General features: G+C 43.4%; 2 protein-coding genes across 2 annotated transcripts in view; both read right to left on the bottom strand.

Annotated features, from left to right (window-relative positions):
• The window catches only part of LOC136970753 (sorbin and SH3 domain-containing protein 2-like), a 122,720-nt gene extending 114,863 nt beyond the window's left edge, over positions 1-7,857 (bottom strand). Inside the window, exons 1-2 of the mRNA XM_067265206.1 lie at positions 7,723-7,857; positions 3,914-4,062 (exon numbers count right to left, since the gene is read on the bottom strand). Coding sequence (XP_067121307.1) covers positions 3,914-4,062; positions 7,723-7,774 — 201 coding nt within the window. The 5' untranslated portion in view covers positions 7,775-7,857. The remainder of the gene's footprint in view (positions 1-3,913; positions 4,063-7,722) is intronic.
• A 14,166-nt stretch (positions 7,858-22,023) lies between these two features.
• Positions 22,024-24,364, bottom strand: part of LOC136970752 (serine/threonine-protein phosphatase 2B catalytic subunit 3-like) — a 66,540-nt gene continuing 64,199 nt past the window's right edge. The window contains exon 9 of the mRNA XM_067265205.1: positions 22,024-22,586. Within this exon, the coding sequence (XP_067121306.1) occupies positions 22,408-22,586 (179 nt within the window). The 3' untranslated portion in view covers positions 22,024-22,407. The remainder of the gene's footprint in view (positions 22,587-24,364) is intronic.

The following is a 24,364-nucleotide window of genomic DNA, read 5'->3' as shown; positions in this document are numbered from 1 at the left end:
GGCTAGAATCTAATACTCTTAATATTTGCTATCGTTACTTTTTGCAAGAGGAAGGCCGGGTTCATCTGCTTCTCATAAACCAGTAACGAGTTACTTGTTTATTTTAGTGGAGACATCCTGTTATCATATTTTATTTAAAAACTTTTTACATTTTCAGCTATTATCAAATGGCAAAAAGCTTAATTTTGAGGGTAGGGACGGGTTTTATAAAAAACAAAAATGTAAATGATAATAACCAGTAAAATCGTCCTTAGGTCCTACCTACTAGAGATACACACGATCCCCTTTATCTTCCTACCCAACGATTTGTAACCACCGAAATTTAATAGCATCGATCTCCCTAATAAACAAACGTCCCTGAAAAAATTTCAGAAATTTTCGACATAAAGCGCAGCACTTATGTTAAAAGAGGGTGAACAAAATCGTGCCACACACACACAAACACATACTGACACTAACATCCATACATATAGAAATTACCTCCGAATTTTTTGCATTTCTCGACGTTTCGAAATGTCCTAAATCCAAAAGTGTAAAAATCTTAAAAGGGTTATTATTTGACCGATGCCTATACTTTTCCTCTGTTATATACAACAGCCGGGAAAGTAATTACTGATATAAAGGCTGTTGTTTGTGTGTGTGTGTGAATTCCTTATAACTCCTCCAATCCAGATAAAATTTTGCTTATATTCGTTTTATGTTCTAACGGAAAGTATAGGCTACTTATTTAGCGGAAATATTAGCTATATAATAAACGTTTTATCGATTTCGGATCGGCCATAGCATTTACGTTGCAGTGACGTCGGTGACCACGCCACATTCGTGCTGGACCAGGAAATTTCCCCGAAGTTGCATTTTGAAATTTTTTGGCCAATGGCGTATTTTAAACTTACTTCATTAAATTAAACATTTAAACTTAAAAAAAATGATAGCCGCATCGCGTTACTTCTATAACAAACTTTTTTAAATGTTTTCCATAGTGACCAGCTGACGTTCTATTATCCAATCGGAAGAACGATCTATCGGATCTAACCAGCCCGTTATTTATAAAGTGTTATCGCTAATCTAACATATAGGCTTATACAATTCGTTTTATCAAGGCGGAATTAAAAGAACTAGCTATTTTGTTGAAAAAAATGTCTAGGGGAAAGTGTAAGAGTAAAATTGGTCAGGTAAATTCTAGATCTTAAATAATAAGAACAACCGAGACCCCGAAGTCTGACTCGAGCAACATGGAGTAAGAAGGGTTTTGTCCAGGGCTGCGACAACGTCGAGCTCTTCTCGATTCTTCAATCTTTACTTTCTCATTAAAAAAATATTCCGTCCTGCTTCACGGTAGAATTTCTAGTAAATGAATAATTTTTCACTTACACCAGACAACGACGAAGGCCGAATTTACTTTTAAGGTACTTTACCAGTGCATTTTCGGGCTTAAAGGAAAATTATCGCCCGTTAATATCATCGTTTTTCGACACTTGGTATAATTCTTGCTTGGACGCGTAAAAAATGCATTGTTTTGCAAAAACGCACTTTATTGCATCCACACTTACGTCTACCAGGTCTGTAGATCTTTAAGATTAAAAACACTATACAAAACTTTGGAGTCTGTTACCATCGTTAATCGTAATTAATTTCCCATTAACCTACCAATACGGAGAGGTGATATATTGTTACACATCTAAAAGTTGGAGAAATTATTTAAAGACTGTTGATACACCGACGTAAAGGTTCGAAGGACATGCCGACAAACAGGTACAGAACATGTAATTCCACAACCGAAGCGTCGAACTCTTTCTTCAATTGATCGTGTCGGGAAAGTAACGATACTCGTTACTTTCCCGGTTGCTATATAAGTTATAACGAAGGGAAAGTATGGCGATAGGTCAAAAAATGACCCACCAAGAGTTTTACATTTTTGTACTTAGGATACCTTGAAACATCGAGAAATGCGGGGGGCGTATACAGCGCCGTAACTAGCCTTTTATGCTCCCGGTGCGAGCATCTGTAACTACGCCCCAAAACTATGACCCAAAACTTGGTCCAGGTCATTTCTGCGCCCCCTAGGGTCTACGCCCTGTGCCTGGGCACCGCTGGCACCGCCATAGTTACGGCACTGGGTGTATATTTGTGTTTGTGTGAGAAAGCACGATTTTCTTCACCCTGTTTGAAGCTTAATAACTTCTGTGCTTTTTGTCGGAAATTTCTGATATTTTGCAGGGACGTTTGTTTATTAGGGGGATCGATGCTATTAAATGTTGGCGAGTAAAGGTCGAAGGGTGAGAAAATAAAGGGAGTCGTGTGTATCTGCAGTAGGGTCGGACGTCTATAGGCCTATATCTTTTTTCAGCAGGGTCGGATTTTATAAAAATCATAAAAGGTTATTACCATATACGATTTTTATAAAACCCTGGAAATTAAGCTTTTTGCCATTTTATAATAGTTAAAAATATAAAAAGTTTTTTAATAAAATATGATAACAGATGGTGCTATCAAAATTTTCAATGTCGGACAATTTTTGTCGGTAGATGGCGGTTTATGGCTGTTCACCTTTACTCGGAGAGACTTGTGGGTGATCTCTATGCGACCAAAGAGCCGGGCTTATAGAACGGCGTAATCGCGTGCAGGGGAAAGAATGCCTTCCGGCAGGACTTTAATGGGAAACTGGCCCCTATTCAGGCGTCATCGACACGAAGAAAACCCGGAAAACTCCATGCTGCCAGCCGGCGCGAATCCTCGACCGAACTCCCAGTGTTCAGTCGAACAATTCCTTGCCGGTTTTTTAAAATATGAACAATACAAGTGGGCCCCACGACCTGGTCTTTTTTTGCCAACGACCGTCTTTAAAAGGGTGAATACGCGGCTTTCATCCGGCTAGATTGGCGCAGTTTGTCACGCGGCTACCGGCGGGCCCGGCGGGCGGGAAATAGAGCCCCGCCGATTTTATTTTTATAGAAATAAAACGGGCGGCCGGGGTTTTTTTCGGTGCGGATAGAATAGGAGACGGGAATATTGGTCGGTGGCTTTTACCTTTTCGCACGTATCGAGACCGGAGGGACCGGAAAAGGTAAAACCTACCGTCGCCCAACGGCACGCGCGCCGGCGGATGCGGATTTCGCATTATATGCCGGAACCGTTATATTTCGGCGGTAAAGACGGAGGGGACTGGTGGCGGGCAGGGGCGAAATTTCCCTCTCTAACTCCGGAAATTAAGCCTTTGGCCTTTATATAGTAATCAATAGTATAAAAGTTAGTTTTTAATAAACTGCGGCGATAGATGGCGCCACAGAATTGTAAGGGAAACGGGCTGGTTTTAATACGTAATTTGTCTACAAGGACTTATTATAGTGGTGACTCGGTTCTGCAATTTAAGAAAACATATCAGGAAAAACAGTCTTTATTTTTCACCCGCTTTCTCCCTGGGATTTTCAAGAACCGACGGAAGCGCACCGGACACCGCAAAGAGTCGCGTGCTTTACGGATACAGCATCCCTATCTCCGGGCGAGCCGATTCCAGGGAGCCGAGTCCTTACAAAGAAAAGACAACTCTTCCCGGGGCTTCCGCCGACGTCTCCGAGTTCGTTTGCGTTACCGCACTGGTCCCCGAAGGGCCGATCTCTGCGTCCAGGTTCGGGAATATTAACCCGATTCCCAAGGGACGAAAGAAAGTCCGGCCGGGGCCACCGGAAGGGCCAGAAACTTTCGGTGGGGCCGACAGCTTTTCTGGTAAAGCGGCCGAGACCCGAGATTTATCTGACGAGTGGAAAAGGACCCGTTTCGCCCGGCCCGGTTTCCGTCCGTTCCGTCTCCGGGCCCGGAAATCCCTTACTTTTTCCTTCCCAGAGGAAATTCGAAAATCGCCGATAACGTTGGGGAAATATAGCACTTCACCGCGGAAAAAAGAAGTGGGACTTACCTGGCGGTCCGGTCCGACGGGTCGAAAGGCCGGCAGACGGTCGGGAGGGGCTCCGAAGGGTCGCCAGACGGGAGAACGCTCCTCTTCCGCCTCCTCCCTCCTCTCCTTCTCTTCCGCTTCTTCTTCCCGTCTTCTTCCCGGCGTCCAAACTGTCGACGACGAACGGAATCCGTTAGAAATCCTCCTTTCGGGCTCTTTTTTTCGTTTCGGCGGGAGAAGCGACGGGGCCTGTCTCTTCTCCCGGAGGCGGGGAAAGAAGCCGGAGCCTCTTCCCCTCTGCTCCGTCCGAAAGCCAATGGGGCGGCTTTACCCGTTAACTCTACTTCGAAGAGAGTAATAAGAAGGAATAGTTCCGGTGGGAGTGGGCGGGAGGCGACCGAGGGAAGTATGCATTCTTTTTCCTCCAAACGACCCAATGGCCCGTCGGTGGTTTTTCGCCAACTCTTTTCGTCCACCGCCTGGCGTGGGACGGCCGACGACGGCAAAAATAAACGTTTCCTCCTCCTGCGAGGAAATTATTCCGCCTCAAACCACTACCCGCGTTAATAACGCAATAATAACAAAAAAGGTGCGTTTTGCACTGGTCTTACACCGTCGCCACCGCCAAAGGTGGGCAAGTCGGCCGCATTTACGCAAACCCAGGTTTAAAAGTAGCAACGTTCGGCCGTATTTATCGAATTCGTTGGGGAATTCTACGTAATCTCCGGTTAAGCTGGTAGATTTTACGCAATTATTCCATCGATAAACCCGCCGGAATCTCTTTTTTTCAGCGGTAAAAAATTCCGTGGATACGCGCACGCGTTTTAGCCCGTTAGTTTAACATCCGGACGGCGGTTTAATTAAAGATGAAATGAAGGGCGCGTGCGCCATGTCCGGAGATAGATTTTACCGGTTGTTATCGTTTACGTCACCGGCCCGGAAACGAAGACTTTTGCCATTTTATAAGAATTAATTAGGCCGGAAGCCGGTTCCTTCGGGTTTTCGTTTCCGCCGTTTGCGTCGCAACTGCCGTGGACGGCGTTTAACTGTCGAATCCGATTCCGGGCCCGTGCTACAAACGCCCTTCCCTCACTTCCGGACTTGGCTAATATTTCTCCTCGCAATTTCCAAACCTGGTCAAATTTGCTCTCTCGGAGTTTCTTTCTTTTCCCGTCTCCCGAGCTTAAATAAGGCCAATAGACGGGAAAGGAGCCTGATCCAGACAGAAAATACGCTGCGTATTTTCTGTCTGGGCCAGGTTATAGCCGACGGTGGACGTTTACCACTGCACTGACAGACTCTTTTCTCCGAAGAGCTAAACCTAATTTACCGCGGCCAACGTTTCCGACTTCCTACCGGTAAATTTGGTTAGGCTATTTGTATTTTGCTGCGCGCCTCCCCCGGCCGGAATTACTCGTCCGGTAGTCCGGTGCCCCAGGTGGCCGGCTAACGGGTTAAGGTAATTAATAGGTGGCCGGCCCCTTTCCGCTTTCGACCCGGTAAACGTCCGGAACGGACTACAATCTTTAGGCCCACCCCACACCTAAGGCCCTCCGGTTCCGGTACCTAGAGGATTCGTCCGAGACGGTGGCGTAAAACGGCGGGCGACAATTGTTAAATGGCCGGAAAGTAGCCGAGTAACGACGTTTTCTTTTATAAAATGGCAAAATTCCAGGGATAAATCCTCGGAGAGAAAAATTAACAGGCGGGCGGTTCCCGCTCGTCCGAGTTTTAAAGATGCTGGCGGCGGGGTAGACTTTTCGGTAGGCGCGAAGAGGCCGACCGACGAATATAATTGGAAAGGCGCTCTTTTCGTCGTTTCCTTATTCATCGTTTGACACCGTCCGAGTTTCCGCCGGAAGACGTTTACTACGTTTACGCTTTCCAACCCGCGGGTGGTAGTAAGAGGACCGCCGGAATTTATCCGTACCACGATCTAACCTAACTTCTCTTTCTTTCCGGCCCTGGAGCTGGCCTTTTCCATCTTCTACTCACGCGCCTCATCCTGACCCGAAGAGAGGTCGGGGCCGATTTGGACGGGTTCCCGCCCTTTAAATTAATTTTTCGTCGGCCAACGAAAAGGAAAGCCCCCTTTTTATTGTAGAGAAATCGTTCTACGTGTTTGGCGGGCGAGAAAAGAAAACGGCCGAAGGACCGGAAGAGCCCGCTCCTGCAGGTACGGCTTTTCGTCCCGGGTTACGGTGGCACCGGCCATATATGCGGCGAGCGGGTGAAAACCGGCCTCTTCTGGACACTCGCACTCCAGTTTCTGCCCTTTAATTAACGGGTGGAAGTATAACTCCACTTAAAAGGCGCCGGCCCGACGCCGTGGCCGTTAAGATTCGTAAAATACCGAAAAAAGCGGCAAGCGTAAACGACCGTTGCTAACCGATTAACCGGTGCGTTTGCCGATGAAAGTCGCCCGACGCCGGGCCAAAACGGAGGAAAAGCCGCCGCCCGTCCTTCGGATCGACGTCGGCGGCGGACGCCTTTCCCCTTTTACGTAAATTGACCGCAGCCCGCCACATTTGGCACTCTGCGAGAGAAAGAGGCCGCGGACTTGCCCTTCCTTTTTAAGGCCGGGCCTCTTCAACCCCCCGCTTCCGGTTCCCGATCTCCGGTACCGTTGTCGGCCGGCGGCTTTAAGGGAATATAACTCCGCGCCGGACGGCCCGAAAGTCCGGCCGACCGGAAGACGGTCGCGGACGTCTTTCCGGTTAAACGAAAACGGCCCAGACAAGGTATGGAGCCGGATATCGGCCGTCGGCCGTCTTCTCGCTAGTTTCGTTTCTCTTCGCACGCCATCGGCGCCAAACGAAGAGCGCGAGGGATGAATAAATAAAGAAGGCGGCCGAACGATTAATAATTCCGGACGGCCATGGGGAAAGAAGCCGGGCGTGGACTTCGACCCACCGTTCCTTCCCCCAATTGTAAACCGGGAGGCCGTTCCTGGAATCGGGCCGTTTACACGCGGAAAAGGGACGAATCTTCCGGGGAAGGCCGCCTTTCCCCTCCCCGATGGAAAAATACTGCGTTCCCGAGCCTTTTTCGGCGGTGGTATTTAAAAACGGGACTTTCGGCCGGAAGATCCCGGCGGAAATTTCGTCCTTTCGTCTCCGTCAGACCGCGCTTCCGGTCTACGTACTCCTTTCTCTTTACCGTAACCAAAAAAAAGCTACTTTCCGGTCAAAGCCGGAAATAAGCCACCCTCCGTCCTCCCGACTGGGTTGGCCGGGGTCCCGTCGCTTCCTCTTTATTCTAATTTTACGGACTCCTGCTTCCGGGAAGAAGCGACCGAAATAACCGTCGACGCTGATCCTCCCGAAATAACTCTTTCTAAAATCGACCTTTCCCGGAATAAACCCCGCCCGGATCCGCTATTTACGTAACTCGGCGTCGCGCTTCGCTCCCGCGCCCGGCCGTCGCCGCGTCCGCGCGTCGACTCCCGGACCCGGTTCCCATCCGTCGACGAAACGCGTGCGAGGGACGGAGACCATTTTATTAGCGGAAAGGGAAGAGTCGCCGTCCATCCAAATATTTACTTTCCGGGCGGAGCGGAGCGCGGGCCGCCGCCCGACGTAGACCCCGGCCGACGGAGTTGCCGGCACCCGGGAAGGGGCGGAGGCCAGACGGGGTCGTCTTTCCGCGGTGGGTGCCCCAGCAAGCCCTTTGTCTTTTGTCCCCGCCGAAAGACTTTTTACCGTCTCCGACGTCCGGAAGGTCTTTGCGGCCGGACGGGAAAAGTAGGGAAAGGGCCGAGGAAGGACCGGAACCGTCGAAAGTACGGAACCGGAACACGCCTCCGGCCGCGGAAAGAAGAAAGAACTCACCCGCGTCCGCCGCCGTCGCCTTGAAGGTGGGTCCGGTAGGAACGTTGGCCATTTCGTCGCCGACGCGCCGACGATCGTCGCAACTTGGAATCGCTCCTCGGGCGCAGGCGTCGCCGGTGGGCGGAGACGGGAAGCCGCCGCCGGCGCGCCGATAGGCGCGCCCGCGGCCGGGCCTTCCGGCCCGAGGACGGCGCCGACAGTCTTTCAGCTTCGCACTCCCAGTGCCCCGGGTCCGAAGGAGAAATTTCCGGGGCTGCCGGCGGACGGTCCCTTCTCCCGCTCCGCGGATTCTCTCCTTTCGCCGGCGGCACGCGGCGCGCGTTTGCGGCGGAACGGCGCCGCTTTTCGTTGTCGTCTCCGAAAATGGCCGAATCCGCCGCGCGGGAACTGACGATTCGCATCCTCCGCCACCCTGGGACCCGTTTCCGTTTGCTCCCTCCGTGGGCGAGAAGACGGAGGACGAGGGAATATTAATTTTCGGGGGAAGAGATCTCGAGAGACGGAGAAGCGCCGACGCCGTTTTCCGCCGCAAAGATTCGTTTCCGGGATGGAAAGTGGCGGTGAAACGCGAAAAAGATTGAGGGGTTCCCAAACAAAGACACGTCGGACCCTTTTTATTCCTTTTTTTCCCGGCGCCGGGTAAAAAAGCGGCGAAACGCCACTCGTTTCTTTATTTCTTTCGCCGGCCGTCCGGGGCCAAAAGTACTTATCGTAACCCACCCAGGATAGGGTTATTTATCTCGAAAAGTAAATCTCCCCTCAAACCCCGGGTCTGTCGTCCGTCGACGGAGAGGAACGGGTAAATACGGCCAGAAGTACCTTCATTCTGGTACTGTACCTTTCGTCGACTGTCCGAGCCGTTTCTCGACGATATTTACGGGAAGTAACTGCCGTTTTAATAGTATTATCGCGTCTTCCGGTTCCGTATTTCCTAATTGTCCTTCGGCCCTCCCGCCGTCGACTGGCCAACCCGACAGTCACTTTCCTGCGCACCGCATTCGGCCTATTTACGGTTTACTTTCCACAAATGTTTCCGCCGTCGTTGTAAACGGTGGAGCACTTTATCGTGTTTTCCGCGGTTTTTCACCCGGAATTAATTCGAATTTCGGATTTAATCCGAACATACAGCGTATAAAATAATTCACGGGAGAGGCTGGCAGTTGGTCCCGGGTTTCGACCCATTCCGTACGTATTGTAATGTTGTCCTATTGTAAATCTATAATAAAGCCATTCTCTCCATTGGCCTGAAAAACCGGTTTAAATTTTTCGAATCTCCGAACTTTAATTTTCGGCCGGTGGCCATCTCGCCGGTTGGAAATTTTCAAAAATTTTTTTCGTTATTTTTAAACTTAAATTCGAACGAAACGCAATGTTAACAAATAATTACCTGTTAAAAATGAAAAAAAAAGCAGTTTGCGCTGGTTTGTGCCGTTGCCGTCACCCGCGAGTTTTACCTGGGACGTGGCAGCGTTTCTCTTCGTCGTTTACTCTTCGTGTATCAGTTACGAGACGAGAGGCGGTGGAACCCGGTTAACTTGTATTCGTCCAACCGTTTAATCCTATGGAGTTTTTGATAGGTATTCTCGTCGACTCTCCGGAATTTTACTCTTCATTTAAATAAAGTAATTAGCGTAAATCTATCCAGCTAGGACATGGCGCCACTTTGTCTTATGGCCATAAAATTGAGGCGGAGCCGAGAAGAAAAAAGCCATAGCCAAGCCACTCGTTAGGCACAGATGTCATCCTTGTATCTGTCGGCCGTGTGAGACGCGATCCCTGAACACGCCGACACGGAGATGCTATCCGAGAACAAAAGCCATCGCCATCGATTGTTTCGTCCTCGTCTTTTGTTCTTAACGGAAAATAGGTGTTTTCGCGCCTATTTTCCGTTAAGCGCACGCAATGCTGTTTTTATTTTTGATCTCTATACCTAAATTCCGTTAAGCGCACTCGGTCGCATCAGAAAACGCAGACATTTCACTTTGTTATCTCCGTACGTGGAAAACGAAATCGTGGACTTCTGTTTTTACTTTCCCAACTCTTAACATCAGAGGGGAAGTATGACGATGGGTCAAATAATACCACCCAAGAATTTGACATTTTTCGGCTCGGGACACCTCGAAATGTCGAAAAATGCAAAAAAAAAGAAAAAAATACTCTGGTGGTTTTATCTGTATGTATAGACTACCAAATGAGGCCGGCGTTGCTTGGGCAAACGATTTTGATGATTTGGTAAATATTGTACGTTTGAAAATTAAGTTATTACTATCAACGGTAATCTTCGACAACTATAGTAATTGTTATAAAACACATATCCCTTATTGCTGAGAATCATTTTACTGCTCAAACGAACGTTTCCAACCTGATCAATTTTATGGAACGTTTACAATCGTTGTATAATCGAACCAACATGCAATAACAAATTCAAATTTAAAACGGTTCGAACATTTGGTTAAAAAATCGAAATATTATAAAAATATTTATAACAATGTCTGAAATGTTATCAATGAAAACTAAACGTAGTTGAAGACAAAAAAATCGCATCTAAAATAGTACAGTAGAAGCCGTTCTTCAGGTTAAGCCTTAATGCTCTCCCTCTCCCTCCGCGGGGGAATTTCGAAAAATACCTTCTTAGTGTGCATTTTCATGACGTACCCTAACTGTGTACCAAATTTCACCACTTTCGGTTCAGCGGTTTGCTCTGGGCGATGATGAATCAATCAGTCAATCAGTCAGTCAGGACAAGTAATTTTATATACTGTATATAGGTGAAGGGAGGGCAGGATGGAAGGTCTAACTTTACGATGTAAAAAAACGCAAAAAAAACACAAAACAACATAATATAAAGCTTTTATTTTAATCAGTCTCGACAGAGATCTTAGATGGTTAAAAAATTGTGTAATTAAAAATAATTAATATTAAGTATAAAATCTGTTAGGAATCATGAAGTAAAAACGTCAAAAATTCCATCTTTCCCTCACCCTGAAGGCGAGATAGAATACATAGGATATCCCTACATTTTACAATTGACACAAAAAACATCCATCTTTTGTGTCTGTATACATAGTTCACGTGCCCAACCACAACACACTGGACACTGTACCCAGTCCTCTGTGGGCGGTTCCACATACGGTTCTCCACATAATACACAAAACCTTCATCCATCGCCATCTGCACCGTTTCTTCAGTCCAAGAACCTCTGTTGCTCTTTCTTATATACTTGTTCACCATCTAAAAGCAATTACATCCTCAATTAGTTAGATAAATCGAAAACAGAAATCAAAATAATTGCACACAGGCAACATGGAAACTATTCCATCTTGTCCTAAAATGCAATTTTCCATCTTGCCCATATGCCCATTGCCAATAATAATATCAACGCTTTAAAAATCCTTGAATTTTTTTCCTCTCTAAATATCAATTCATGCAATCTATCCCTAATAGGTACTTCGTATGAAAACAAAATAGTAATACTTACCTTGTAGGTGTAAATAATAACACTGCAAAAGTCCAACGATTGCGAAATAAGAAATACTCGCACACGTCACTTGGTGGCACAAACCGGTCTGAGTCGCCGTTCGTAAATACAAGATATCCGGATGTCTCTGTGTGCATGGAGATTCGGGTGCTTCGTTGCGCGGTTCGGGGTGGGTAAGTAGTTTCCATCTTGCCCTCCTTTCCCCTGGATGTTAGTGTGTGGGGGGTCAGGATTTTCTTTACCTTGTTTGAAGCTTAATAACTCCCGTACTTTTCGTCGAAATTTTCTGAAATTTTGCAGGGAGGTTTGCGTATTAGGGAGATTGATGCTATTAAATTTTTGTTGTTAAAGGTAGACGGGGTGGAAAGATAAAAGGGGTCGTGTGTCGTTTCTCCAGAACGGTCGGACTCAATGACGATTTTCCTCGTTATTAGATTTTACAATTTTTATTTTATTAAACCCGTCCCTATTTTCAAAATTATGCTTTTTGCCATTTTATAATAATTAAAAATATAAAAAGCTTTTTGAACGAATTATCGTAACAGATGTCACACACGCAGTTTTAAATGTTGCCGGGAAAGTTAAGCAACTGGTTGCTGGATATTTTACATTTAAATGGACCCACGTTATATTTCTGGTTTCCTAGTCTCAATTAATGGAAAATAGCAAAGTTTAATCAAAGTCGATGGAAGAGATTTCGAGAACGAAGACAACTCTGTAAGCCACATAGAAGCTTGGCTAACGCTCCGCCTGGATGAACCGAGCGGGAACTTTCCATAAAACGACTAAAAAATAAACACGGTACGAACGGGGGTGGTGGCCTCCGGACCAGCCCGTTCGTACTACTTACAGCGTAACTGTCGGTCGAATCCACTTTTTCAAACATTGTTTTTTTATTGCCGACGTAATAAATAAATTGATTCTTGCGAAATTAGTTTTTAAAAAACGATTATAGTTAAATTGTATGTAAAACTTTAAAGGCGGCGGCAAAATTTAAAAAATATAACGACGGTAAAGAGTGATTTGATAAAAAATAAAGCGACGGATTCTAGAGCGAAATATCGCAATTAAAAAAAAATTCCTTAGTAAACACATAGAAACGAACGGATCGATGACGGGGAAATTATTTTTCGGTGCCACGTTTACCTATCGGTTTAAGCATTCGAGTTTCCCAACGTCACCGACAGGTTTACGTCGACGCAACGATTCTACGTAATAAGACCCAGGAAAATGTGCTAAAGTTAGTCACCGATAAACCTGCCTACGAAATCTCCATCTTTGGCCCAAAGTCCATAATCCAAAAGTTTTAAAATCTGAGTTCGAATAGCCCCTTGCCACCGACTACGGTTAATCGGGCCCACCGCATCTACCGTAATAAGTTCTCCGGTCGAATTTCCTACACAAAGGAGTAGTTTAATAAAGTCGGTCGATAACGCATATATAATGCAGAGGACAATCCTTTATTTTTACGCGCGCGTTTTCAAAGAATACGATGTAGAAATAAAAATCATTGTACCATCAAAAATATATTTAACATTTTTCTGCTTAAAATACATTTCGTTTGAATATATTACGTACCGTACATTTAAAAACGCCGAATGATATCTTGAAAAGCCGGATCCGAACCGACGTAAGATACACTCGGTGGCCAAATTAGTAGTGGCCACGTTACGCCTAAACTAGGACCACCGATGGGAAAAAATCTTTCGACATTCGGTTATAACGATAATAAAGCCACTCCAATGTTGGAGAGCGGCTGGAAGTGGCTTTATTATCGATTTACAATACGGTAGTATTACAATACGTACGAAACCCGTAAAAATCCCGGGGCACGATTCCTAAATCCTTAGCTTAACCGCGAAGACCGGTCTCCGTCACAAACGTCTGCGGCTATTATCAGTAGATACAACCATCCGTCATCCGTGTCAATTTCTTTCCCACCGTCGATCTTTTCGCCCGATTTATCATTGTTTATCCTATCGTCGACGTCGAAGAACCCGTTTTACGTTAAATAAAATGGAACGCTGTGAATGCGATTTAAAATATAGTCGTAGACCGAGTTTAAATAGGTCTATTAAAGCGTAAGGGACGACGACGGCAGTGAGAAAAATATTAAAGTATTGAAGTGCAGCTTGTGTTTACCTACGTACCGCAAAAAAACTTTTTTGCGATATTGTTCTCAATATCGCAGACATCAATATTAAAATATTGATGTTTCCAATATCGATATACAGTCGAGTCCGCATAATAGGTCGACACCCCGAGGGGAAGTGAAAATGTGTCGACGACTAAGGGCTGTTTCACACTACGACCGACCCGACCGACCGATCCTATAATCGGACCGACTAGTAGTAAAAGCATTCACACTGAGCACGATTGTGTGTCGGTGGCCGATTCGTAAAGACCAATCGGAACGGGTGTTAGAAATCGTTTTAACTTTTTCTAATTTTTTAAAATATTTTTGTAATCCACCTGATTAAACTTTGCGGATATGATCTTACTTCGTTTATAAATTCTTACGAAAACTCTAAATAATATTCTCATTACGTCGATAATGTTTTTTACATACAGCTATACCTCGGGTTACGTCGTTTCGAGTTAAGTCATTCTCGATTATACGTCGTTTGTTAAAACAAATATATGGAAAAATGAAAATCAAGTCATTTTATTCGACTCTACCTCTGTCCGTCACAAATATTGAAGTCGTAATATCACTAGAAAAGCGTTAAAAGCACATAAAATCGTGTTACTGTACAATAAATAAGAATAAAAGTGTATAAAAGCATATTAAAATACTCAGAATCAGCTGTTGATGCTGACGATCCACAGCCATCTACACCCGCGATGTAATTAAACAGATTGAATGTATATATTGGTAAATTCAACAAGCATTAGTTTTTTCCACTATCACAAAATAATTTTAATAACTGTATTTGTTATTTAACCTTACAAAATCATTTTATTTTATAATGTCTTAGAGCAAACCACATTCACAAATAGAGTCCGCGATGTATTGTAAACATGTAATTGTACTGTACTGTATTCGTAAATTTACATTACTTTTTTTTCTGTACTGTATTAAAAACTAAAATTTATTTGTTTGTAAGCTTAAAATAGATTCTTATTACCATATATTATTAAAAATGCATTTATAAATAAAATACAGAACTGGGAATGGCAATTTGTAGTTTAGCCTAGTGACAAGTAAATTCGACTTAAGTCGCCTCTCCTGGAACCAATTACCGACGTAAGGTGAGGTATACGTGTATACATTAAAATCATATGTGTTCCCCTGTAAAATTTAAGCAGTTATGAAAGGAATAAGGTTCGAGGAAAAATTTAAATAAATCAGAAATATATATAAAGTTATGTTTGATTGATTCGATAGTTTTCATATATCCAAAGTCTGATTGGTTGTAGTTTCGAAGCTCTCATTGGCTGTAGCTCACCGATTGCTCCGACCCGACTACAAATATTTAGGCTAACTTTTTAAATCTGTCCGACTGGAACGACCAGTCGGTCGGCCGACTGCTGTTGCCATGGAAACACGACTCGGAATCGGGCCAGTCGGTCGTAGTGTGAAACAGCTCTAATTTATACTCCTATCTACGTGCAGTTTTACAACAGGCGGGTACCGTGAACCCTGGGGCGGGAACGTTGGTGGTTTTTCGCACCGGTCGGCCCATCATAGGCTGGTAGTCGATCTCCCGGCGCGAAACGTTAGCCCAAAGCGGCGACGGAGATAATTGTCGGCCCGGTCCGAAAAAGTGATATTTTGGCTCCGTTTAACCGGACGTCTTCCCGACGCGGCGTTGGGAAAGGATAAGCGTCAACTCTTAAGGGAAAGCTGCCAAAAGAACGAGAAGAGGAGAATTATTTAAAGGGGGGGGAAGAGCCCGAGAAACCAGCGATTTGCACAGAAATTACCGCCGTCGACGGTCCAACTTTCTATCGCACCTTTTATCTCGGAGTTTTAGACGTTTTTAACGTCGAACCCTTCGAGTGAAGCGCCGCGTTTTTTCTAAGTTTGACCGACCATTAGCAGCGCGTCGTCGGCACCGTCGGGGAAAACCATTTTTCTCTCGTCTTTAAACCGTAGAAAGTCCGTGAGGAAAAATCCAGTATTTGGGACTATTTCCGAATCGACGAGTAGGGCAAACGACTGGCCAAATGTATTTCGGGTAAAAAATATACGAAACGTGGCATTTAAGGGACGGCGTAAAACGTTTATGTCCCGTTTAATTTAGAAAAAAAATCTCGCTAGCCACAGCCACCCTTGACTCGCACCTCCGAAGCTGGAGATTTACAAAGTGGTCGACGGCAATATCCATTGCGCCTGATCGGTCGGAGATAAGGGAGTCGTGCAATTTATACGGCAATTAAGACCGGCCATAATTTATGGTAAAGAAACTTACCGTCCATAACCGCCGATACGCGCACTTCTATAAATAACCGGTCGCCATTTTACTTTTAATCATACATTTACGCGGCGCCAATAGTATCTACCGCTGGTGCTACACCCCACCTCGAAGCATTTATTGAATTTCTATCTACATTCCATTTGCCGATTTACGCGTACCGTCATCTTTGGCAGAAAATCATAAACTGAATATAATTCTTACAAAAAACGATATAACTTTATATATATTACATTCACTAAATTACTGCGACGGGTTATATAGAGCACTTGCCACTCGGACTTTTTCATTTCTGTACGATGCTTTCTTAATAACGTAGTTTGTCCCGGGTTTAGGCACGGCCAACGAGCTGGCCACGTGCAGTTTTCCGGGGTTTTTTCAGTTAGTAACACCTAAATAAGGTCCGGGTTTACATAAAAGTTTTCCCGAGATGCATCTCTTCGGCAGATCGCTCACGTGTCTCATTGTCCTAACTAAATTCTTACCAGCGATTATTTATTGACACGATCACAATGCCGGGCTGCAATTTTTCGTCACAACGTTCTCAATTTTTAGTGGTTGTTTTTCCTCTGTACATACATCATACTTTTCCTGTTAACAATAGAGTCGTGTCGGTCATCTATTTGACTCCGTTCCAGCAACTTTTGAAGTAACCTAACTTCCGGTTGAAACCGGAAGTTCAATCTGGACTGTGTCCTACGCTTTCCGTATTTGGTCTGGATTTTCATCTAACTCCTTTCTCGAGATTAAGGAAGGACAAACAATTAGAGAGAGAGAACAGCGGAAATTTATGTCTAGTTTTTATCAAATTTCAGCCCAATAAACGCGATATTTACGAAAACATACTTCCCACGTAGTTTATAAAATCTATTGCAAAAACATAAACACTTTATCAACACATAAAAACAATTATTCTCGCATTTTTACAAGATTTGTTTTTATTTAAACAAGTTTTATACGAAGTCTTTCGGACGTTAAGGCTAGCAACTAGATGACACGCGGGCCATCACAACCCGTCTAACACGGATTATTTTTCAAATTATGTATTAGTGTGGGGTTTAGACAAGTAACATTCCTAAACCGTTAAGATAATAAATTTACGAGAAGTTGCGAGGGAGAGAGTCGAGAAAGGGGAGAAGTGAAGCGACACGACAGTTGGTGACGGCGCGAAAGAAGAAAAGGAAAAAAACACGTTACGAAGGCGCGAACATTATCTTTCTATCAAGACGGTTACGAACGCTGGAAGATTATTGTCGTTTCTAGTTCTCCAGTTCTATATTTCTATCACCTATTCCTACATTAGTAGTAGACCAGTATTGACGAATAGTCGTCGACCATCCTGTCTTTCGGGAGGAAGTCAACGACTACTTTTCGTCGAATGACTCGGACTCCTTCCTTAACACATCACTCCCTTCCAACTATCGGACCCACAGTGGAATAGGAAAATTACGTTTTACGAGGTTATCGGCCGGCACAAAATATGTTTGAAGTGGTTTTCGAGGACGCCGAGTTTAAATATTTGGTCCGTTTTTTCGTCAAATTTGATTGGTTGGCAGATTGCCGTTTGTTATTCGCTAGGAATGGCACAATTTCTTACAGTTAACATTAGGGAAAAATATATCTTAAAAAACTTGAAATTTATTTTCAATTGGCGTCTACTTCAATTTCATATCATCCGAGTATGGCGATAAACGTGACAACGGTAGGCCGAAATAACCACTCTTTATACGGTTTACGTTTTAATGTTTCTTATATTATAGCAGGGGTGGGCAAGCAAGAGTTCAGTGGGAGCCGAAATGTAGGTTTTGCAAAATGCATGGGAGCCGCAGTTCTGTATTGTCGTGGCGGATAGTATGGTAAGGCGCGCGATTTTATTATATAATATAAATATAATATAAAACAAATATTGAATTTTTTAATAAACATATTTTCACAAAATTATAAAAATAAAATTGTAAAAATAATAATAAAAAACAAAAATTAACACTTTCAGCAAGAGTCGCATTTGCCCATGCCAGTATTATAGTCCGACGTTGTCGGGTTAAAAACAACAACAACAAAGTTTAAGATTATTCGATTATTTCCTAATCCTTCTACTATACTGTATTATAGTATTCGATTTACATAACTACAAAAGTTGTCTTGGGAACGCGTTTATCGCACCGAGTGACCATTCTAACACATTTTAAAATTCTTTATTCACAATTGTGAATAAAGAATTTTAAAATGTGTTAGAATGGTCACTCGGTGCGATAAACGCGTTCCCAAGACAACTTTTGTAGTTATGTAAATCGAATACTATAATACAGTATAGTAGAAGGATTAGGAAATAATCGAATAATCTTAAACTTTGTTGTTGTTATTTTTTACCCGAGCAACGTCGGACTCGTCCGCTGGTTTTGAATAAAAATGCCGAAAAAAATTGAAGCGACGACATTGCGACACACGGTAACCCGGACGGTACCAAGAAACAATTAGATAAAAAGCAAATAAAAAACAGTTGACGTAATTGGACGGAAAGCAATCCTGTGCTCTAGAAGGCTGCTAAGTTGTGGTAAGGTTTCACTTTATCGATTACGGTAGTCGATCTCATAGGATCGGAGCGCCCTAGCCAGTAACGGGCGAAACGCGTTTAAGGCTCTGCTGATTGAACATTCTACTTTAAAATGAATTCTATTAGTTTTTAAACACGAAATTAGCCATCAAATTCTATAGTATTAAACCGATGCAATTTAAAAAGTAATCGTCAATTTTAGTTTTTTTAAACAATGTAAATCATTTTGATTGGGCAACGGTCAATACTAAAACAACCGAAACGGTATCCTTAATTTGAAAATCATTTAGGCCTATAAGGGAGGTACCGGAACGTGTTACTTTGTTAATACACCGCACGATATAGCTAATCGATTTCGACTTTTATAAAAGCCGCCCGTTTCCGACTATTACGTAAATTATCAAAACCTCAAATATAATTACGTAATTTAATTTTTCCAAATCCGAAATTTTAATGTTTTTCTTTTCATTACGAATAATATAAGTTTATCATCATTTTAAAAGGATATTTTAAAAATGCAAATCGAACCCGTATCGTATTAACAGAAAATACGTACAGTACTGACCTGAGGCGCTCTAACAAGACTTGTTAAAAGGGAGTGTGGCGAAAATTTCTTGGTCACACCTACCGGTTTCCAGCCGCGCGGGAGACCGCGTCACATTGTTCGTAGGCGTTGTCACCTCGTAATAAACCAATAAAATTACAGCAGCTTGTTTTTGACTACTTTCGTAAGTTTACCGACAGTTTACGTTCTACTTCAGAGTATTTACGGAATTTTGACCACTTTTCTTATCAAAGTGGCCAGCAGTTCCTTTTCTGCAATGAATAATAGGAAAAAGGCCATCATTTTGTTAGAGCTGGCGAGAATACACTGAGAGATAAAATCTTGTATAAAACGAATTAAAGCCCCACAGGTATTCGCCAGCCTGAATAATCTCGATTCTGTAAAAATATTAATCCTCTTACTTTCCGCCATGATAATGAACTACAGCAGGTGATCGGTTAACGAACATAATCCGTTCCAAGACTTTGTTCGCTATCCGAATTGTTTGTTAATAGATTACCAATTTACCATAGGTTTGTATGGTAATTTGATTAATTCGTCCTGGATACCCCCAAAAATAAAAATATAAATAAACGTAGTAAGAAAGTATATATGTAATAACAAAAATACATATATACACAGTCTTGCATTTTTATTATTTGTTTCTTTTGTTTGTGGCGGTTAAAGAATCTGTCTAATGTCGATCGCTTTTCTCTCTTCGTCAGGATTTTTCATAATTAATTAATAGCATTGTAATTGTAGAGATCCCCAAGCCTATTATCCCGAAGCTGGTTTGTATGCCATTTTTTAATACCGTCGATCTGACATCCCCCACTTCTTCAAAAGATCTTTAATTAATAGCAGATATCGGCATTAATCCTCTATTTTCATAATAAAACATATCTTGCCGAGTTTCTTGGCGTTCTTCTGTCGTCAGATCCTTTTAAGGTTCCATTATGAGCTCTTCAATGTTCATTATTTCTCAGACGTGATTTTTGTTACTCCTTAAGTTGCTTGAGTCTTCTTGATTATACAGTATCTTTCTTAGGTAAGATTGAACTGTAGCCTACTGTAGACCTGTTCGAGCCATACTGCCCAGCGACATCAGACATCATCTGCCCACTCTCTACCTTTGCTATTATACTCTCACCTTTCGAAAATTAAAACCGACGCAAAACTTAACGAGTCTCGCAAATACTATGTATAAAAGAATTGTTTCTGTCAGAAAAATAAAAGGTTAGAATTACAAGGGAGTATTTCAAAGTTCGGGGAATACTATCTGATCAGTATATATCGTGTTGAGCGTCGATATTGATGTCTCCCGCGCTCCAAAAAGTTTCTAATTGTTACCTGAAGACAAGGGAAAATCAATCGGTATTTGCTATTTTCGTCGCTTCTTATGTTTGATCAGTAAAGTGTTCGTTATTCGATCTGTTCGTTAACCGATCACCCACTATTTTCAATGCTGTGCAGTCGGAAAAAAATGTGTCGACTCCGACTCCCGCGTTTTAAATTTAGTTTAGTTTTTTTATTTAAACGAAAGAAAATTTATTATATATGTATTAATTTTTGAAAATATTTTTGTATTTTGTTATAATTCATTTAATTTATTAAATATGTAGTGTTCCTTGTATTTGTGTTTAGAAGTTAAATTATTTTGACCCAATTGAATTTGAATATTTTTGAATCATCCCTTTATTATTCATGCTCTAAATAAGTACTCTATTTTTCTGAACGAGCCAGACTGATTAATCAGAGTACTGTATGGGCCTATATTTTTTCTTTTCTGAACAAGGGGCTGAAATAGCTAGATCGCACACTTTTTTTGTTGGACTAGCTCTTCTGGAAGAGTGAAACTGAAGTGCAAATGCTGTCGAATATATGTTGATGTAGAATTTTATCGCCTCCTTTCTCCTCTTATTAAATATTTGTTAAAAATTAATTTTTTATACAAATAAATATTAATGTAAGTTAAATATTAAAAATACCCCTACGAGCGCCTCCGTCCATGATAAAATGACTTGGTATTTAATTTTGCCGGAGTCGGAGTCGAGTGTTTTTTTTACCTATTCCGCAGCTCCGGTGCTACCGTTATGACGTGACACAAAGGCGTTTGCAATCGGCGCGAGTAGAACAAAGTTTTTGTTTCTAGTTGCGGTTGCAGTTGCCTGCACGCTTGAAATCGCGTAGGTTTAAGGGTCGTTAACAGAATTAAGGTCGGTCGACACCCGGCGAATAGCCAAAGGCAAAAAGCCATTTTTATCGGCCTAGCGAAATCGATCCGCACCGCCAAAAGCCGCGGCGAAATTTAAGCGGCCGAGGTGATGGAGAGAAAATCAAAATGGCCACTTCTGATATTCCGTCATTAATCAGGTATTTTACGAGAAAAAAGATCGGCCGAAAAGTAAACATGTCGGGCGAGAGGAACATCCAAAAGCCGCCAATTACGTGGACTGTATCGCGCCAGAATTTCCGTAGTCGTCTGGAAAACCACGAGAACCGCGCGCCAGTAGCGGGAATAGGATGGCCAACTTTTCAGTCAAAGGCCAGAAACGACGCGTCGCCTGCCGGGTTTTCGTTTCGGTGCCACTAAGTTTTACCCCCGATGGCAGTTTACCGCGTTGTATTTGTCCAGGCGCGGCCCGAAAAAGCTACCGAGAAGCCGAAGAGTGAGAAGTTTCCTTTCTTAGATGAAGCAAATCGTTCTTTAAACTTTCCGATTGACTTTATTCCCGCGGACAAACAGGAAAAGGAGTAAAGAAGCAGACGCCTCCGGCACTGGGAAGGACCACCTTCCCACTGGAGCTCGTCGGACGTCGACGTGCAGAGATTCAAAAGTACCGGATCAGAAAATCCGGCACTTTTGAATCTCTGCAAACTCTTGTCCACTCGCAGCCCAATCATTTCCCTCCCGAAAGAGTCCCGCGGTCCCTAATACAAAAGTATCGGAACACTTTTGACCACGGGCAAAGATAACGGACGCGTCCGAGTATTTACGTATCCCGAGCGGCCGCCGCGTCGGTATAAATTACAAATGGCCTCCAAAACTTCCACCTTTTTTCCAAAATCGTCAAACGTACGGCGCGCCGGAAGGCCTACTTATCGCGGGGCCCGACCCTTCTTCCGTCCGCCAAGGCCGGCGGAAAATAGACGCGCTTCTAAAGAATCCACCCATGGTTCCTCCCACCGAAATCCGCCACTTTTACCGTTTCCGTAAAACCCGGAAAATTCTCCGCCATAAAATTTAAAATCATACCCGGGAAATTCGTTGACAGCTCGCGCGATGCGGGCGGAGAGGGGAGGGAGGTGAAAGTGGTAGAAGTTTTTATTGTTTAATTAAATAGCTATACAGTAATTATACACGGTGAAAATTGCACGGTGCGCAGATGGAGGAAGAGGGAGAAAAAGTAGGACGAAAGTTGACGCTATTTGTGGAAAAGCCAAGACCAAAGAAGTTAGTCCGTCGCCGGAACCTACTCTCGTTTTCGCTTCCGGTCGACGATAAATACCGGAGGGGCGGCGTCGTCTTCCCGTCCGAGGACTCCTCCGCCGGCCGCGGGGGGAGTCAGCTCCTCCCGCCCCCGCCGTCGTCTCGGACCCGCCCGACGTCCGGACCGCCGCCCGCCGGAAAGAGCACCCAAAAAATCTTCGGCCCGGGCCCCGGGCCCGAGCCCCGTCTCCGCCCCACTTCTCAGGAACTGTTGACGGCGGCGTCGTAGCGACCCGCCTCCGCTTTCTCTTCTTCCAGGACGGGGCGCGAGGCCGAGGAGTGTCCGTCCTTGCGGGGAGGCATCCGCTCGTTGATCTTGTCCAGACCCTTGGCTTCCTCGAAGCTGGTGATCTTGTGGTGGGGGGAGAATCCCGCCAGAGCTGCAAAAAGAAACAAGTCAGTCCGATGCCGGCAAACCCCACTCGCGCCCCCCGGAATCCCCCAGTCGAGTTTCCCGCTTCCGCTTTAACGGGGAAAGTCTCCACCGGCCGAAAATTAGGTCTTTCTGCCCGATCTTCCTTCCGTTAATAGCCAGCTTGAGGTCGAAGTTTTAAACGCGAAAACGTGTACGTCGGACGTTCGGCGCCGCTTTCCTGTAAGCCTAGAAGTTTGACAATGGTGTTTGGAATATCGAGCATGATTCCACTGACTTTCCAAACGCCATTGCCAAACTTCTAGGCTCACAGGAAAGCGGCGCCGAACGTCCGACGTACACGTTTTCGCGTTTAAAACTTCGACCTCAACCTCGCTATTATTGCATTTAACCGTCTACATGATTATTGATAATATGTCCATTGTTTTAGACTGTTCTGCGGAAATCCGAAAATCTTAATTAAAAAAATTAATAATTTGCTATATCCTAAGTTTGAATTACTGTTTTTGTTTTACGAGCATATGACAGTGTGTCAGCGTGTGTCGTTATGGTCCAGGGAGAAAATATTTTCCTTTGAACAAGGGATTTCCCCATTTGACTAGGCTGTCCAGTTGGTGTACTCGTACAGTACCGTACTTAACGAGTGCGAGAAAGGTCGCCTTCTCTTCTCGCTGACAAATTCTCCGACTGGTGTCTGCATAGTCGCACCCTATGGGTGCATCCGGGTTAAAAGGGCAGCGCGTCCGGTAACTAGTGATTGGCAGTTTGCATATTTTTTAAATATGTGAAAGTAAATGTAACATTAAATAGATAATAGGAGCTGACAACAGAATTCATTTTGTAAATCAAATGTTTTAATTATACGAGCGCTAAGGTGGCTTTTCTTTTTCGCTAGACTTATTATACCATCAATAAAAAGGAGAACAAGCTTTAGAAAAACAATCTTCTTACGTCCCTTTTATTTTAACGGTGTACTACTTTCACTTCATCATACTGGTTGTTCCAAAGGGTGTTTTCTATTGTTCTTACCGTAACCAAGATCACGGTTTCCCAAATTTTATGATCTTAACCCAGCATTGTGTCATGTATACTGGGGTGTTATTCCAACACTATGTACCATGCCATCATGTTTGCAGTAAGTTCAAAACTTTTTACATCTGTGTTGTTTGTTTTTTCCTTTTGTTAATCATTTCCAATTTAATCATTATTTAACCTTATACCTGTTAATCAATAATCGCCATCCATATTTTATCTAATGTCACAACTCCGGCATTTCTCATAATCCATATAGTTTCCTAATGATCTTATACAATTTTGTAACATTACAATAAATTTACGCTAACTTGTATACATTATGATAACCTGTATGTAATTTTCCCTGTATAGTTGTAACACAAGAGTTGAAAAGGGACATAATTGTCCGAAATGCATACTCAAAGAAATAAAGTTTTTCTAAAGCTTGTCCTCCTTTTTATTGATGGTATAATAAGTCTAGCGAAAAAGAAAAGCCACCTTAGCGCTCGTATAATTGAACACAAGACTAGACAAGAAGCGTATCGCATAATTCAAATGTTTTTATTAATAGCAAGGACAATGGACTTAATCAGTCGGATCACTACCGTTCCTTAATGATAATATACATTATTAGTTATGCGATGTCCATATATTTACGATTAAGTGGTTGAATATATTATTATAAAATAGAAAAAAACCATTTTATGAAAATTATTACCGTTACTAACTTCCTCCTTTCAAAATATCACATTAAAATTGAAACTCTCAAGC

This window comes from Centruroides vittatus, unplaced genomic scaffold (assembly GCF_030686945.1).
Source record: "Centruroides vittatus isolate TY-2023 unplaced genomic scaffold, ASM3068694v2 contig_2157, whole genome shotgun sequence".
Taxonomy (NCBI): Eukaryota; Metazoa; Arthropoda; class Arachnida; order Scorpiones; family Buthidae; genus Centruroides; species Centruroides vittatus.
This window is presented reverse-complemented; position numbering and strand designations above follow the sequence as displayed.